General features: G+C 57.2%; 4 protein-coding genes across 4 annotated transcripts; 2 read left to right on the top strand and 2 right to left on the bottom strand.

The window, feature by feature from the left end:
- Nucleotides 1-153: 153 nt before the first annotated feature.
- Nucleotides 154-1049, top strand: B0T26DRAFT_675294 (TIM-barrel-protein domain-containing protein; the record flags this gene model as incomplete). Its single annotated transcript, XM_060439811.1, has 2 exons — nt 154-387; nt 444-1049. 2 exons carry the CDS (start codon nt 154-156, stop codon nt 1047-1049), a joined length of 840 nt encoding a protein of 279 aa, XP_060295677.1.
- A 57-nt stretch (nt 1050-1106) lies between these two features.
- On the bottom strand, nt 1107-2924 carry B0T26DRAFT_751028 (uncharacterized protein; the record flags this gene model as incomplete). Its single annotated transcript, XM_060445317.1, has 4 exons — nt 1107-1115; nt 1416-1771; nt 1897-2292; nt 2360-2924. The coding sequence occupies 4 exons, from the start codon at nt 2922-2924 to the stop codon at nt 1107-1109; spliced, it is 1326 nt and encodes a 441-aa protein (XP_060295676.1).
- A 3157-nt stretch (nt 2925-6081) lies between these two features.
- B0T26DRAFT_646469 (uncharacterized protein) lies at nt 6082-6697 on the bottom strand (the record flags this gene model as incomplete). Its single annotated transcript, XM_060437817.1, has 2 exons — nt 6082-6207; nt 6311-6697. 2 exons carry the CDS (start codon nt 6695-6697, stop codon nt 6082-6084), a joined length of 513 nt encoding a protein of 170 aa, XP_060295675.1.
- A 5672-nt stretch (nt 6698-12369) lies between these two features.
- On the top strand, nt 12370-14039 carry B0T26DRAFT_751026 (uncharacterized protein; the record flags this gene model as incomplete). The annotated part of the gene is made up of 3 exons (XM_060445316.1): nt 12370-12610; nt 12777-12865; nt 12942-14039. The coding sequence occupies 3 exons, from the start codon at nt 12370-12372 to the stop codon at nt 14037-14039; spliced, it is 1428 nt and encodes a 475-aa protein (XP_060295674.1).
- Nucleotides 14040-14523: the final 484 nt, after the last annotated feature.

Here is a 14523-nt window from a genome sequence, read left to right as displayed (position 1 = left end):
GACACACGTGACGTAACTTTGCATGCATGAGGCAAGCAGCTAACTCCCCATCCTCTCCTGCAAACCGCAACCGCCACAGCACACTTCCCACCTGGAACCGCACGCTAGCTGCCCCGAGATTCGTTTGAACCCAGGGCCACCACAGACGAGCAGATGACACCCCCCAAGAGCCGGAGCGAGATCCTCCAGGACCTCCGGCGCCAGATCGCCAACGCAGTCCCCATCGTCGGCGCTGGCGCCGGCATCGGCCTGTCGGCCAAATCCGTCGAGGCCGGCGGCGGCGACCTGATCATCATCTACAACAGCGGCCGCTTCCGCATGGCCGGCCGCGGCTCGCTGGCCGGGCTCATGCCGTACGGGAACGCCAACGACGTCGTCTTGGACATGGTACCCTCCCCCTAGTCCTACATCTAACCCGCCCCGGAAACCTAACCCCGCCGCAGGCCAAAGAAGTGCTGCCCGTGGTCCAGCACACGCCGGTGCTCGCCGGCGTGTGCGCGACGGACCCGTTCCGCGACATGGGCCAGTTCCTGCAGCAGCTGCAGGCGCTGGGCTTCGCGGGCGTGCAGAACTTCCCAACCGTCGGGCTCATCGACGGCCAGTTCCGCGCCCACCTCGAGGAGACGGGCATGTCGTACGACGCCGAGGTGGCCATGGTGCGCGCCGCGCACGGCCTGGGTCTGCTGACGACGCCGTACGTCTTCAGCGCGGCTGACGCCGCCAAGATGGTTGCTGCCGGTGCCGACGTTGTGGTTGCGCATATGGGTCTGACTACGAGCGGCTCCATCGGCGCGGCGTCGGGAAAGACGCTCGACGAGTGTGTTGATCTTGTGCAGATGATCGCTCATGCGGCTGCGGCTGTGCGCGATGATATCATCGTGCTGTGCCACGGCGGGCCCATCGCCACCCCGGACGACGCTAGATATGTGCTGGCCAACACGCGCGGCGTGCACGGCTTCTACGGCGCCAGCTCCATGGAGCGCTTGCCTGTCGAGCAGGCCATTGCCGACACTACCAAGAGCTTCAAGGCGATTCCTATGGGGAAGTGATCCAGGGGAGAGGAAGGCAGAATTTGTTTTCGTTTATCTTCTCTTTTTATCTACAGTCTAGTTTACCTAGGGATATGTTTCACGAAACAGACATGTGTAGGTAAATTATCAGAAGAGAGAAAGAGAAAGCCAATGCACCCAGACCCTGTCATGATGGTGAAAATCTCCTCGAGCGACTTGTGCCTGGAGGCAGAAAAGGAAACGAGAATAGAGAGAAGATGAAAATGGAAATGCAAATGGAAATGAAAATGAAAATGAAAATGAAAAAAAAAATTTGAAACTCCCCCCCCGGAAAAAAAGGAGATGGAATAAAATCGTAAACGCCACCCGCGCTCGCCATCTTTTCTCTCTCATACGCACACATACCGTGCTACCGACAGCGGCTGCTCCGCGGCAGCCGCCTATCGCAGCCGGGGGACCCACCCTCATGACTGCCGAGACCGAGACCGAGACCAATGCCTTCGCTTGCGGTGGCTTGCTCCCGCCTCCGCCGTCGCCGTTTCTGCTCTTCAGCCAAGGGTTGGTGTTCTTGTTTCTGGCCCCATTCCTGGTTCTGCTCCTGTCCCTGTTTCTGTCCCTGTTTCTGTCCTTGTCCTTGTCCTTGTCCCTGTTCTTGTCCCTGATCTTGTCCTTGTCCTTGTCCTTGTTCTTGTCCCACATGCCGAGGCTGATCGCCCACGGGTTGCCGTGCCGGGAGTGGCGAGCCGGGGAGAGACGCAGACCTGGACGGAGATAGAGTCGGAGTCGGAGACGGAGACGGCGGCAGCGGTGGCAGCGCTTCGTGCCAGTACAGCCAGCACGCGCGGGTTGAACGGGAACGGTTTTTTCTTGGGGCTGTTCGGCTTACTGCTGCCTTTCGCAGCGGGGGCGGCTGCTGCTTGATGGTGCATGGGAGGCTCCTGCACCGCCGGTGGAGGTGGAGCTGCTGCCGCGGAGGAGACGAACACGTCGAAATCCGGAACCCCGTCCAGCGTGGCCGCGAGATGGTACGGCGACGGCGGCGACGGCGTGCGGCTGCTGCTGGTGTGCCGGTACGGCGGCGGCTGGTACGGGTAGTAGCCGGCGTTGTTGCTGCGTCCGCCGCTGCCGCTGCTTCTCGGGGGCGTGAGTGCCGTTGCTGCTGCTGCCGCCGCTGGCGGTGGCGTCCCTGGTGGTCTTTCGTATGAGTGCAAGGGAAGCAGAGGGCTCGAGGCCGAGCCGTGGCTGCCGCCAAAGGTGGACACGCTGCTGAGGTACGGGGACTCTGTTGTGTCTTGTTTGTCAGCGAGCGGGATGCTTTGAAAGTTGATAGGGGCAGGGCAGTGGCTGACCCGGATACGTGCTGAACCTGGCGCTGCCCTCTTCCATGCTCGGCAGCACGGGGTCCTTGCCAAAGACTAGCAGCGGGTTCACCGCCGTGCCCTGCTCTCGGTACTGCTGTCTCCTGCGCGCCCGCCACCCGCACCGGAACATGACGGCAGCAATAAACACAACCAGCAGCGCGGCCGCCCCGCCAACGACACCCGCCGCGGCGGAGCGAGAGAGCCCGATTATGTTGTTGCCGCCGTCGCTGCTGTTGCCATTGCTGTTGCTGTCGGTGGTGCTACTTAGTGTTGTTGTCGTCGAGCCAGCGGCCCCAGCGGCTGCCGCGGGTGCTATCGTTGCCGTGATGGTGACGGCTCTGGGGGAAAGAGAAGAATCCCGAAGCGCCCGGTCAATGCTCGGCTTGGCCGGACGGAGGTTGCTCTGAGTCTGCAGGCACTTGCCGCCGCTGGCCGCCACACACGGGTCCGTGGTGCAGCAGCCAACGAACCCGGTGGCGGCTCCCCCGCAGACGTAGAAGCTGCCGCCCCCGGGACAGGAGTGCCAGGAGTTCTTGTCGTCCGGGTCGGACATGGTTTCGCTGGCTGCAGCTCCGATGCAATTTCAGCACGAATAATTAATTCGCGACGCCCTCTGCTGTCGGTTTCAATGCCCAAGCTGGAGCTTCCTAGCTAAAGTTGCAGTCAAGGTCGGGCCGCCGTGGCCCATTAATGCCCATGACGGATATCGCATTCTGACCTTGTCACTTTCCAGGCTTCTAATATTATCCAGCATCATGTCGACGCAGCAGACGGAAGCATAGCCACTGCTTGGATTCCGCGGATCCTCGTCTCTCTGGTTACCGCTGCGCCGGCGAACAGGATAGGTTGGACACGTTATAGCCATGCAGCGGATGTCGCTGACAAGCTCCAACGAGATGGCTGTGGGCTGGCCGCGGCCATGGCCGTCACCGCGGCGGCCACACGGTCGTCGGCTTGGTCTCCGCGTACCGGCCGTGCGTGGATGTGCAATGCAATCCTGGAACGAATGATCAGGTGACCAAGCCCGAGGGGCCGAGTCTAGAATTCCGCGATCCGGGTACTCCATGTTGGAATTACCTAGCGCAGGAATGAAGATATAACAATTAATTGCACAAAGCTTCGTCGTTGTCTTACGTGGCCAATTATTACCTAGCCAAACACTGCAATTAGAGTTTACGAGATAGGCGGACTAGATCTGCAGAGTCCTAGGCAGCAGCTTTGGACACTTGAAGATCTCTCTCAGCTGCGTCAAATTCTTTAAGAGTCCAAGCTCCGTCAGGTTTTAGCTTCCTAGTCATCATGATGTTTCATTTTTCATTTTTCGTGCGGCATATTTCCGCCCACTGGAATCGACTCAACTCGACTCGACTCGATTCGGTTCGGGCTGTCCCGGGCCCCGAAATAGCTCACCTACAGCCCGGCCGTCGTAGGTGGTCCTCGTATCCTGGGCTGGAGGTGGCTGCTGAGTGAGCGACTCAGGGACTCAGGGACTCAGGGGGCGGCTCGTCCACACCGCCAAGCCCGCCCGCTCTGCCCGTATTACCTACATGCACAGCGGCTTGACGGCAGCGAATCGTTGGTGGCAGATGGCCTGCTGCCGAAACTTGAAACAAACCCGCCCACGCCCAATCTGCAGCCCAGCGAAGGCAGCTTCGGCTGGCCTCAGCCGCCTTTCCAGTGCAGCAAAACCACCAGCAGCCCCCCAGCTCTCGCCTCGCGTTACACACGCACCCCTTCCTCGGGACATTTTGTCCACAGCCCCCCCCCCCCCCCCGGCGCAGCTGCATTGGCACATTTATGCTTTTTTTTTCTTTTCTAGACCGCATTATGCAAGGCTCAGGCATCAAGCTATTCGGATCGCTGCTGCCGAGGCTGTGAGCTTTCGAGAAGACTGTGTGTAAGCAGCGAGGCAATTAACTGCCTCCCAATTTCTCTCTCTCTCAACTGCACTGCACCGCACCGCACCGCACCTGAGCCAGTTCGTTCACCCATCCAGTCAAAAGTTAAACTCTTAGCGCCGGCGCCGGCGGGTTTGGTCTTGGTCTATATTTTTTCTTCTCTTCCCCATTTCCGCCTAGCCGTATGTTCCTGACCGCGTGTTTGGTGCCATATAATTAGCTAGATGAGCCGTGACATCTGGTTCACATGCCAGCCCCTGAATGCGTCGGCTTCAGGGGCTTGCCACCTGAAATTTCGCAATAGAGTCGAATTCCACCTGTCGTAGCCAGGTCATCATGTTTTTTTGCGCGTTAACATGGAGTAAGCCTCACTCATCATGCATGCAAGCTCCGCATCATATTCTTTGAGCGAGAGCTCATGCATATGAGCTTTAGTGCGGGTATGACTAAGGGTGTGAGTGTGAGTGCGGGCGTGAGTGAGTGTAAGTGGCAACGTGAGTATGAGCATGGGTGTGAGTCTGAGTGCAAGGTGTGGGCATGGTTGAAGAAGCCCCATCAGGAATCCAACCCAATGTTAATATCCACAGCGAAGAGACACACAGCGGCAAGCCCGTACTCCGTAACCGGACACCAGTAAACGGCGGAGACATCAGCTTAATTCGTTCTATTTTATGATATTGGGGATTGGGGGATTTGCTTAGGTTGTGTTTGCTCGTCTTAAACTACAGACAATCAATTCCCCGTAAATGCCTGTAAATAACAAAGAAATCAACGCAGTTAGCTTTGAAATGGCCCCGAGTTAGTAGGTCCACATCTAGGATGAGCCTATTGCGGGAGTCAATACTCAGCTAGGTCTTCTGCTTCATTAGTGCATTACCTTTAAGGTGTGTTTACTGCCTAATTCCTCAATTATTGTTTGACTGATGCTCGATATGGCTAGTAATCACCCGCGGGAGGAATCTGGTAAATGGAATTGGTTCAGAACAGCGATACTGGGCCATTCGCAGATGGAGATGGTCTCTGATATTCTCTGCCGGAGACTGATTCAGCTGATACCTCTCTCGGAGCAAACCTTTAAAGCGAGCCGCGAGGCAGTCAGGCTGTTCGCATCTCAGAAATTTCTGCTAACACGCATTCAAGGATTGAACTGTAGAGGCAGCATATTTGACAAACACATTCTGTAACCGGCAATGTACACACAAGAAGAGCTGTGAGGGTAGTGGTGCATAGACTCGGGAAATTTCATTGGAGTTCATTGCCAGTTGGCAGTCACGGGTGTGAGACGAATGGAGCGTATATATTTGGAAACGCGCTTCGCTTTAAGCGAAGCAGATGTAAGGAATGTTGAAAGGATATTTGAACGGATTCACGGCATGTGCTGCTTTGGGAATGGGGATGCGGGGGTGGAATTTGGCCAGCTACGAGATGGAGTGAGAGAGCAACCTTAGATAGCCTGTCGAACGTGTGAAATTGTAATTATCCCGCTCCCTACTGCGTCGTTCCAAATAGTCCTTGACCCAGAGGTGCCTCTATTAGTACTTGTGATGCGTGACCCCGCATAATTATGCGCAAACTGCGTATTGCAGACAAATAGTAAGATCCCGGAGAGGTCTGTGTGATCCGCCGTGTTTAGATAGATGAACCAGGCACAATCACACACACGCACACGCTGCAGCTTAATTAAGCGATTGGCGTCCAAGTGGTGTGCAGACGAGGAGGGGCACATCATGGCGCCACAACCACCACTCGTCCCTACCTATGACGACGCGCAAAGGGGGGACGGCGGACTGCCGGGACGGGTATACCCGCGCGTCAGTGCTGGGGAGCAGAATTGAGTATCTCCTTGGCAGCCGAATCAATGAAAGCATGCTCAATCATGCCGTCGACGAGCTGGTGGAGCCATGTCTGGCAGTTTCGTATGGCAACCCGAGCTCGCCTCTTGCACACGCACACACACGCCAGCAATCCGTCAGCTGCAGTTAATCATTCGATATGCATACCACGGCTGATACTGCTGGATGATTCCACGGGGAGCCCCTACCGGGTTTGATCCGGCCGGCGTCAAGCTTGGGGACGGGGGAGGAATGGAGAGGGCCAGATGCTCCACGTCATTTGACGCGGCGATATCGATGCTGGGGACTGTTGGCCCGTCGGGGACTACGGCGCCATGGTCGGTGATGGTGCCTAGCTCCAGCAGCAGAGGCCGGCTTTCGCAACTCCGGGGACGAAAGCCCCTCTCGAATTCGTGCGCAAAGCCGTTCCGAGGATCCCCACGGACGTTGATAAGGGTGCCAGCTTGCTGGTCTGTGGCGCTGGGGATCCATAGTGCCCAGTGCGCAGGGAACATGGGGGACGGGAGAAATGCGACCAGATACGCCTTACGATCCAGGCGGGTTGTGTCGGGGTCGAGGTCGGGAGGGGAAGCCATGGGCACGCACGAGCTGCGGGTCGGTTTGGCCACTTGGAGTGGGATGGGGAATGGGGGGATGGTGATACGGTACGGACGGAAAAAAAGGCAAGGTACGGAGTAGGGCGCCTTACCTCATGTTTTGGTGTGGAGTGGAGTGGGGTGCGGTTTCGCCTTCCTATCTTGGTTGCGGGCACAGGCGGCAAAGGCGCTTGGGGGTAGCGACGCTGCGAGCCTGCGACGGAATGGCAACGCGACTGCGTGGTGGTGATAGGCTGCGAGGGCCGAGGCAAGGGCTTATGGGGTATCCCACCCCAATCCATAATCCATTTGCCCCTCACTCGCTGAACGCGCGATAAGATGTCGCGCGAGGGGGAGGCGCGAAGCTTTCTCTGTCCAAGGTTTGGTCGATGGTTTCTGCGGCACGGTTATGGCGAAATTGCAAGCAACGACACCAGCGAGATAAGAGCTGCCTCTCTCTCTCGGCCGACGGCATCTGGTTCCGGGCGGCGAGAACTTGCTGGAAACGACGTTGATATGTGATTGTGCGTGCATTGATGCACTGCGTAGCGTCACGTCGCCCAGTGCCAATTCTGGTAATTGCCTCCCAGTCGCATACAGTAGCGGTCGCGGTGCAGTCGCAGTCGCAGTCGCACTGGCAGTCGCGGTCGCGGTTGCAGTCGCAGTAGGAGTCCCAGCCCCAACTCTTGTTCCCGCATAATTAGTGCAGAGTGGGAAATGGAAGAACGGACGGAGAGAGCCAACCTGCAGACGGGAGCGTGGAAAGCGCACGGATGGTGCTCCATAAGTGCCGACCGGATTGATGGACTCGTTCGGCCGACAATCGTTGCCCGTTCCTTGTCCTAAACCTTGTGGTGCCAAGCCCGATCCCGTCAGGTCCCGTAGGGCCCGTGAAGACGAGCGCGCACATGATTGGACCATTTGCCCACCGTGGACCATTCGCAACGGCCAACCTGCATCGAGAGACTTGGACCCATGGGGCCGAAGTGCGACGTTGTGACGCACCCTCGTGTTGGTTGGTGGCGTTTTATGCTCGGCCATCAAATATCAACTTAAGGTACGGACTTATCCCGGGACGTTGGTTCCAACTTGAGGGTTTTGAAAGTTGATTATTACCCAGGATTACCTACGGAGTAGATTAAGGCGGATTAACTTGGAAGGTATGAATGAACCATCGATTAAGGGATGATTAAGCACTTGCCAAGCATACCAGGCTGCACTTCATTTTCTACTCCGACTTTGCCAATTGAATGCTTGCCCGCCGTCCTTTGGCCATCTGGCTAAAGGTGGGCTACAAGTCCTGATCTGGGGTCCGAAACACCAGGATTCAAGTTCCCCGTCCCGACGTTATTCAGCACCTCGATGTCCACGGTGTGCTCGGGAAAGTCACGGCGCACGCTGGTCACGGATGTGATGATAAGAATTATTATTAGATACTCCGTAAGGCGCGGAAACCAGAGCAGCCGATCCCGCCTCTACATGCCATGCCCCGGGGACCTAGGAACAGAATCCTGCAGAAGGAAAACCGCAGCCGTCGTCTTTCCCCGATCCCTCTTGGTTCGATGCGGGGAAGGTGAGTTGGGGCATATCAGTTCTGACATCTTGCCTCGAGCGCGAGTCGAGCCGCAATGTATGTGATAGCCTGGGGTCACCGCGCATGTGCCTGGGGCTTGGGAGGGTGGGGAGCATTGAACGGAACCAGGAAAGGCAAAGTTCCAGGTGAGAACACCAAAGAGCAGTCAGTAATTGATTAACCCGGGTCAAGTATGGCTAGCGCATAATTGCGGAATTCTTGCCATATTTGTCCGAATGCTTCGAAGACAGAGTCAGGAAAGGTTATGTTGGCGAATGTTGGATCAAAAGCTGTCGTGATTAGGTGAGAGGGCAAGTGGAAGAAGTCATGGAGAGCGGTCGAGCGGATGCGTCACCTTGTCTCACGTCATACACCTCGTGATAAATAATAATCCGCACCCGAAGCGTATCATATCAGCGTGAGCGCCGAGGCCCCCGGGCGGGCGAAACCGAGCGACAGCGAGGAATCCGTACCCTTGGTCTGACTCCATCCAATCTGATACCCTAGCGACCCGGCAGGGCCCCTTGTTGCAGTGATTGCCGTCAGGAACGACAAATCGATGCAGAGAACTTATGAAATCAAGCCTCAACCCCACAAACCACCCGTGACGGGTCGGGCGGCCTGAAAACGAAAGCTAGTAACAAGTAGCTTAGTTTTATCATCTTCGTCGACACATACCAAATTTCGGCATGCGCCGGAGCGGTGCGAAAGCCCATGGCGCAAGCTGGAGATCCTGCTTTCTTCTACCCCTTTTTTGTCGCTTAAAAAAAGAGAGAGAAACCAAGCTAATTGGTGAGATCGGCGAAAGGGGAGAGACGAATCCGGATCACGGAAGAAAATGACGGAGAACGTGGGAGCCGGATCGGAGAAGGAGGAACTTGCCGACGCTAACCCAAGCCACAGATCCGCCCATGCACCTCGAACTTTGAGCACAGATCCTCTTTACGAGCGAGCACGAAGGCTGGTCTCACCCTGAGAGACATTGGATGACGTTGGACTGGTTCTGCCCCGCAGCCCCAGGCAATCTGGAAACGCCCAGAATAAGGGATGGCTTTCTCTCCACGGGCGGCCAGCAAATGCCTTGCGTTTCCCGACCTTCCTTACGGCATGAGTGATATTGTTGCCACGTGCTGCGGCAAGCCGAAGGCGTTTTGGGCTATGAGTGAGCTCAACTTAGGCTCCCGATTTCGCTTTTTTCTGCGGCCTTGTTTACTGCATGCAGCTTGGCAGCCACAAGCTGGCTTCCCTTTCGTCTTCTCGAACGGCCTCGGCCGAACGGAAGGCACACCCCTTCCAAATGCCTGAGCAAGAAGGTGGGCAGCCTAGAATTCCTTGGAACTAAGGCAAGTACGGAGCATGCACCTGAGCTAGCGAAAGGAAGAGGCGACAGAAGGAACCTAGAAGGGCTTGCGCTGTGCTGCAGGTAGCCGTGAGGAGCCTTGAGTCCGAGGAGCGAGCTCTGGAATGTACGTAGCGCAGGTCGGCCAAAGCCTGAAAGGTAGTGGGTGGGTGCCTACAGGTCTGCAAAGACGAGCAAACAACAGAATATAGGGACGCAGTGCGACCATCCCAAAAGTGACAAATATCGCTGCAACCTATCACATTGCATACCCTGGCTATGGAAAGAAGCGGGCGTCGCCTGCACGGGAGGTGGGCTCGATCCTTGCGCTCCTCACCCGTCCCGCTGTGAGGTGGTTCCATTGTGTTGCGCGTGGTTCTGCGTGGTGCTTCGTGCGCTTGTGTGCGCGCAAGCCGTCAACAGCAAGATGGACGGAAGCACATGAGGGCTAATTAGCCAAACACGTGGTGAGCCACAGCTCCCAAGAGTCCAAGAGTCCAAATTTAGACGCCCGCAACCGGCAAGTGTTACGCTAGTATGATGGATCCTGTCTGTCTTCGCCCGCGCGCAACCTCGCCTGTCGCCTTATCTTGGGGGTAGCGTAGGCTACCCCACCTGCCGTGATGGGAATCGCGCAAGTTTCCCTTTCCCAACAGGGAAGTAATAAGAGGGGAAACAACCTGGAAACGCAGGCGCAGGGCAACCTGCCTGCCTTAGCAGCAAGCTAGCGAGCAAACGCAAAAGCCCGCCGGGAAGTCACCGTCTGCGCTTCCACCACGTTAGCACGACGAGAGCCAAGAGACGCTACAACACTCCATGTCCGTGGAATCACCGCAACGCAACGCAACTACCATCGCCCGTTCGGTTGTTGCCTATCCCCGCGCTTTCTCCTCTGAGCGGACGGCTGCGACGCTGCTCTTCCGCGCAGCTCGGGCGTGTTTTCATGTAGGTTGCCGCCCATCCATTCCCATGAGGTGAGGTGGGCGGCGGCCGTCATGGGCCATGCCATGCGCTGCGCTGTGTCGTGGCCCCACAGAACCAGATCGTTTCCATCTCAGGCACTTCCACCTGGGTGCGCCTCGAGCGCCACTGCTTCCCTCCCAAGCAAGCCCCAAGCCGTCCTTTCTTGCGCGAGCGTCCCTCACGAGCGGGCTGACCAGGCACCGGTTTAACGTGAGCGCCTCTCTGCGACTCTGACCACACCACCCTCACTCGCGCGTCATTCCAGTCCCAGGCGGCATTTCTGATTGGGCTCTAATCGCAATGGCAATGACGAACTCGCTCGGAACCTTACTCAGCTTTTCGCACGCCATTGTCGGCCCCCAATGGCCCCCGAGCAAGCCAAAATGGTACCTCACCTCACGCACTTCTGCACCCGAGCAACAAGCGACGAACCCACCCAGGCAAGGCAGGGCACTTCGTTAGTGAGGTGAGGCCGAGAGCCGCCATAGGTCAGCTACCTACCGCAGGACCAGGTACCGTACATGGCGTGGGTCCTTGGCCAGGTGCGCTCGCTCGCTCGCTGCAAGACACCGGGATATCCTGCCTGACTGCGCGCCTATCGCTGCTCTTCCCTGTGCTGTGTCGTGCCTTGCCTTGCCCGCTAGGTCCAACTCCAAGGTCGCAAGTGCCGCCCCTCCCCCCCGCCCCCAAAGGCCCCCCAGGGCAAGTCCCGCATCTCCCGAGCACAGTCCCGACTCGCCCGGAGCTCCAAATCCTGGCCAAAATCCTAAATCCTCCCTCGGAATCTGGGACCTCTCGACTGCTGCCTCTTCCATTCTCCGGCCGAGAGTCCAGGCCGGATCTACAACGGGGGGCGCGGGACGCGGGAGGCGTAGACCAGGAACCGGTCAAGGCCTCAAGAGTTGCAATCAGGGGGAGGAGCAGTTAGCGGGGAGGGCAATTGCACCCTTCGATTGGCCAGTTCGCCACGTTTGCGAGGGAGCGCAATGTTTCCAAGACCGGGCTGCGTCCAACACACAGGGTACGGTACGGTACAAAGACCTGACAAAGAGCGTGGCCTTCTGCAACTCCCCACCCCAAGGTAACTCGACTTTTTCTGCAGCATCGCACTGCGGGACGGACAGACAGACAGCCCAGCCCAGCCCAGAGTTGTAAGGGGGTTCTGACGGTGGAGAAGATGTTGTGCACGAGAAGGTTAGCGTACATGCACCGCGGGGGCGCGCTATGATTACTGACTTTTACCTTGTGCGTACTCGGGTGGGCGTCTCACGCACCGCACAGTGGAATCTTGGACCCGGCCAAGCCCAGACAGGCCGACAGAGCACCTAACGACATGGACGACATGGATGTGGATGCCACACTCCTCACCTGCTTCTCGATTGAGACCAACGCCACCATGGTGCAGGCTGGCAGCCGGGTTCCTTGTTTCACTGCAGGCCAAGGATTCTCAGCTAAGACCATCGCATCTTCCTACTCCCTAAAAGGGCCTCGACTAGCTCTGAGCTTTTGCGAGGGGTCCTCACAGACGTTTTGTTGCTCTCTGTCTGCTCCGCTCCCCTGACTCCTGAGCTGGGACCACACTACATAACTGGAGCTTCGGAACACGGCTGCTGCCCCTTCACAGATCTCGATTCCCGGGATCCAAGCACAGACGACCCAAGGGAGGTCGGCCCTAATACAAAACACCTCCCCGATAAGTATCACGCCCGGCCCAGCACAACACAACACAGCACAGCACAGCACATAGACACACACACACACCACACTCACACAACATAGCGCACACAACGGCCCGCCATGTCTGTTGCAGCACCTCCGCCGCGGATCCGGTCCATCGCACCGCTCGCACCCCAAATGCCTCGAAGGCAGTCATGTGACCGTTGCCACGAGCAAAAGGTTCGATGCTTCACCGACCCCAACGACAGTATGTTCGGCCCTAGGGGCTCTGTCGACAGCGATGCCGGCTTGGGTGGCCAGCATGCTCCTTCATCTCCCTGTGTGAGGTGCAAGAAGGCCGGTGCCATGTGCATATACAGCCGTACGTGTCTCAGCATTGCACATGACGACGCCACCACTCCTCGCGGGTGGTGGCCGTTATCGGCCGTAATATTAGTCCAGCGAGTTTCATTGACACAGGTGCAGCTCAATTGCGATCGGGTCGCCCCAGACTGCCCCGGGACCCGTCTTCCCTCCCACCACGCAAGCGGGCGCGGAGAACGTCGAGAAGCTCGTGCGGCTCATCCAGGTCACCAACACTTCCGCTCTCCCCGTCGCCGCCCTTGACCGGCGTGCCGTATTCTTCCAACAACAACATAAATATGTGCAAGTTGGAGCAGATCCCACACAGCGGCGAGTATGCCGCACCACAGATGACTCCTCTTCTTTCGCCCGTTGCCATTACGCCGCACGGTGACCACAACAGCCACAACAACACAAACGGGCTTGAGCGACAACATCACCACCCAGTCTCTGAGCAATGGCTGATGTCGTCGTTTGGGGTGGACGGAGCCACCTTCTCGAACAACATGGGCCAGCTGTCGCCGTATTCACAGCCCACATCGACCCCAGCCGTTCCCTTCTTTTCGACACCAACCACTGCTCCCGCAGCAGATAATGTAATGCCGGAGTATTCATGGATGTACTCGGACCCCAGTGACACGTATCCAGAAGAGCTGGCCGAGATAAACCTCCGCATCCATCGCGCTGCGCGCACTCTACCCCCTATGAACAGGTCTCTGCCATCTCTTTCGTCGCCCTCGGTCAATGAGATATTCGATGCCGCCTGCTCCTTGATCAACGTGGTTGGCAGGTACACCACCACGAGGTCCATGTCGCTGCAGAAGCGACCGGAAAACGCCCTCGGCATACACGTACACCCCAACCAAGAGGGTGCTAACTTTGAACAACCCCCGATGGCCATGTCGATTGCAGTCCACAGCGCCATGGACACCTCTGTCTGCCTCGTGGTTCTTGCCTGCTACCAGGGCCTACTAGGCGTGTTTGAGGAGATATGCACCTCGTTCCTCCACTACACCGAGGACTCGCACAACCCCACGTCTCCCAGGACAGCATCGGCTTCGACCTTTGCTTCGTCGTCGACGACCCAGGTCGTCGTCATGGTGAACCTGATCAGCCATCTGCTCAACCAATTGCATCGAGCAGTCGGCTCGCTCGCCGGGAGTCTTGCTCTCCCGACGGCTCGGAGACTGGAACAGGCGGCCATGTCAATGCCGGCGCTGTCGCCAACCTCGTCTTGGTCCGACCATTCGGAAATTGGGGACGACGTGTTGAACCTTCCCGGCGAGTACGAGGCGCCGAGTTTCCACTTCAACGGGCACGATAGGCAGTCCGACAAACGCCAGAAGACGACTGCCATCCTGTTCGACCAAATGGAGCAGAGGCAGCTCACGGTGCGAGCCCAAGTAAAGCTCATCAAGCGGCTCATCAGACAGTCGAATGTATTATGATGTCTTGTACTATTTTTCTTTATTTGTGTATTATTAGCTGCATCTGCATTATTACCCCGGTTGGGAGGCCTTGTCTTTGTCCTTTCTCTTATTTGTCACTTTTTTTTTAACAACTGTATTTTATTTTCCTTTCTCTCATTCTTCTTCTGTATTCATAATTAACATTGTATGTTTTTACCCATCAAGACAGGGTCTGTGGCGTGCGTCCGCCACGATCCAGAAGCCGTTCCCGATGTGTTCGTTGGCAATTGCAAGCATGCAAGACATGATGTAGTACCAATTGGGTACCCCTGGCCGATTTTGTCGACAGCCGCGCGCCAAATTCTTGGATTGCGGGATCTCGGTCTCTCTCGCCAATTTTAGGCCCCACAAGATCCGAACCAGAGATCTAGATTTCAAACAGTCTCTCCTTCGACACTCGGCCGGATGGATCCGATTCTCGGACGACAGATCGAGGGGCAAACAAGAAGACCCCGGCCCCCAA

The sequence above is a fragment of the Lasiosphaeria miniovina genome, assembly GCF_030549165.1.
Source record: "Lasiosphaeria miniovina strain SMH2392-1A chromosome Unknown B0T26scaffold_4, whole genome shotgun sequence".
In the NCBI taxonomy this organism is placed as follows: Eukaryota; Fungi; Ascomycota; class Sordariomycetes; order Sordariales; family Lasiosphaeriaceae; genus Lasiosphaeria; species Lasiosphaeria miniovina.
This window is presented reverse-complemented; position numbering and strand designations above follow the sequence as displayed.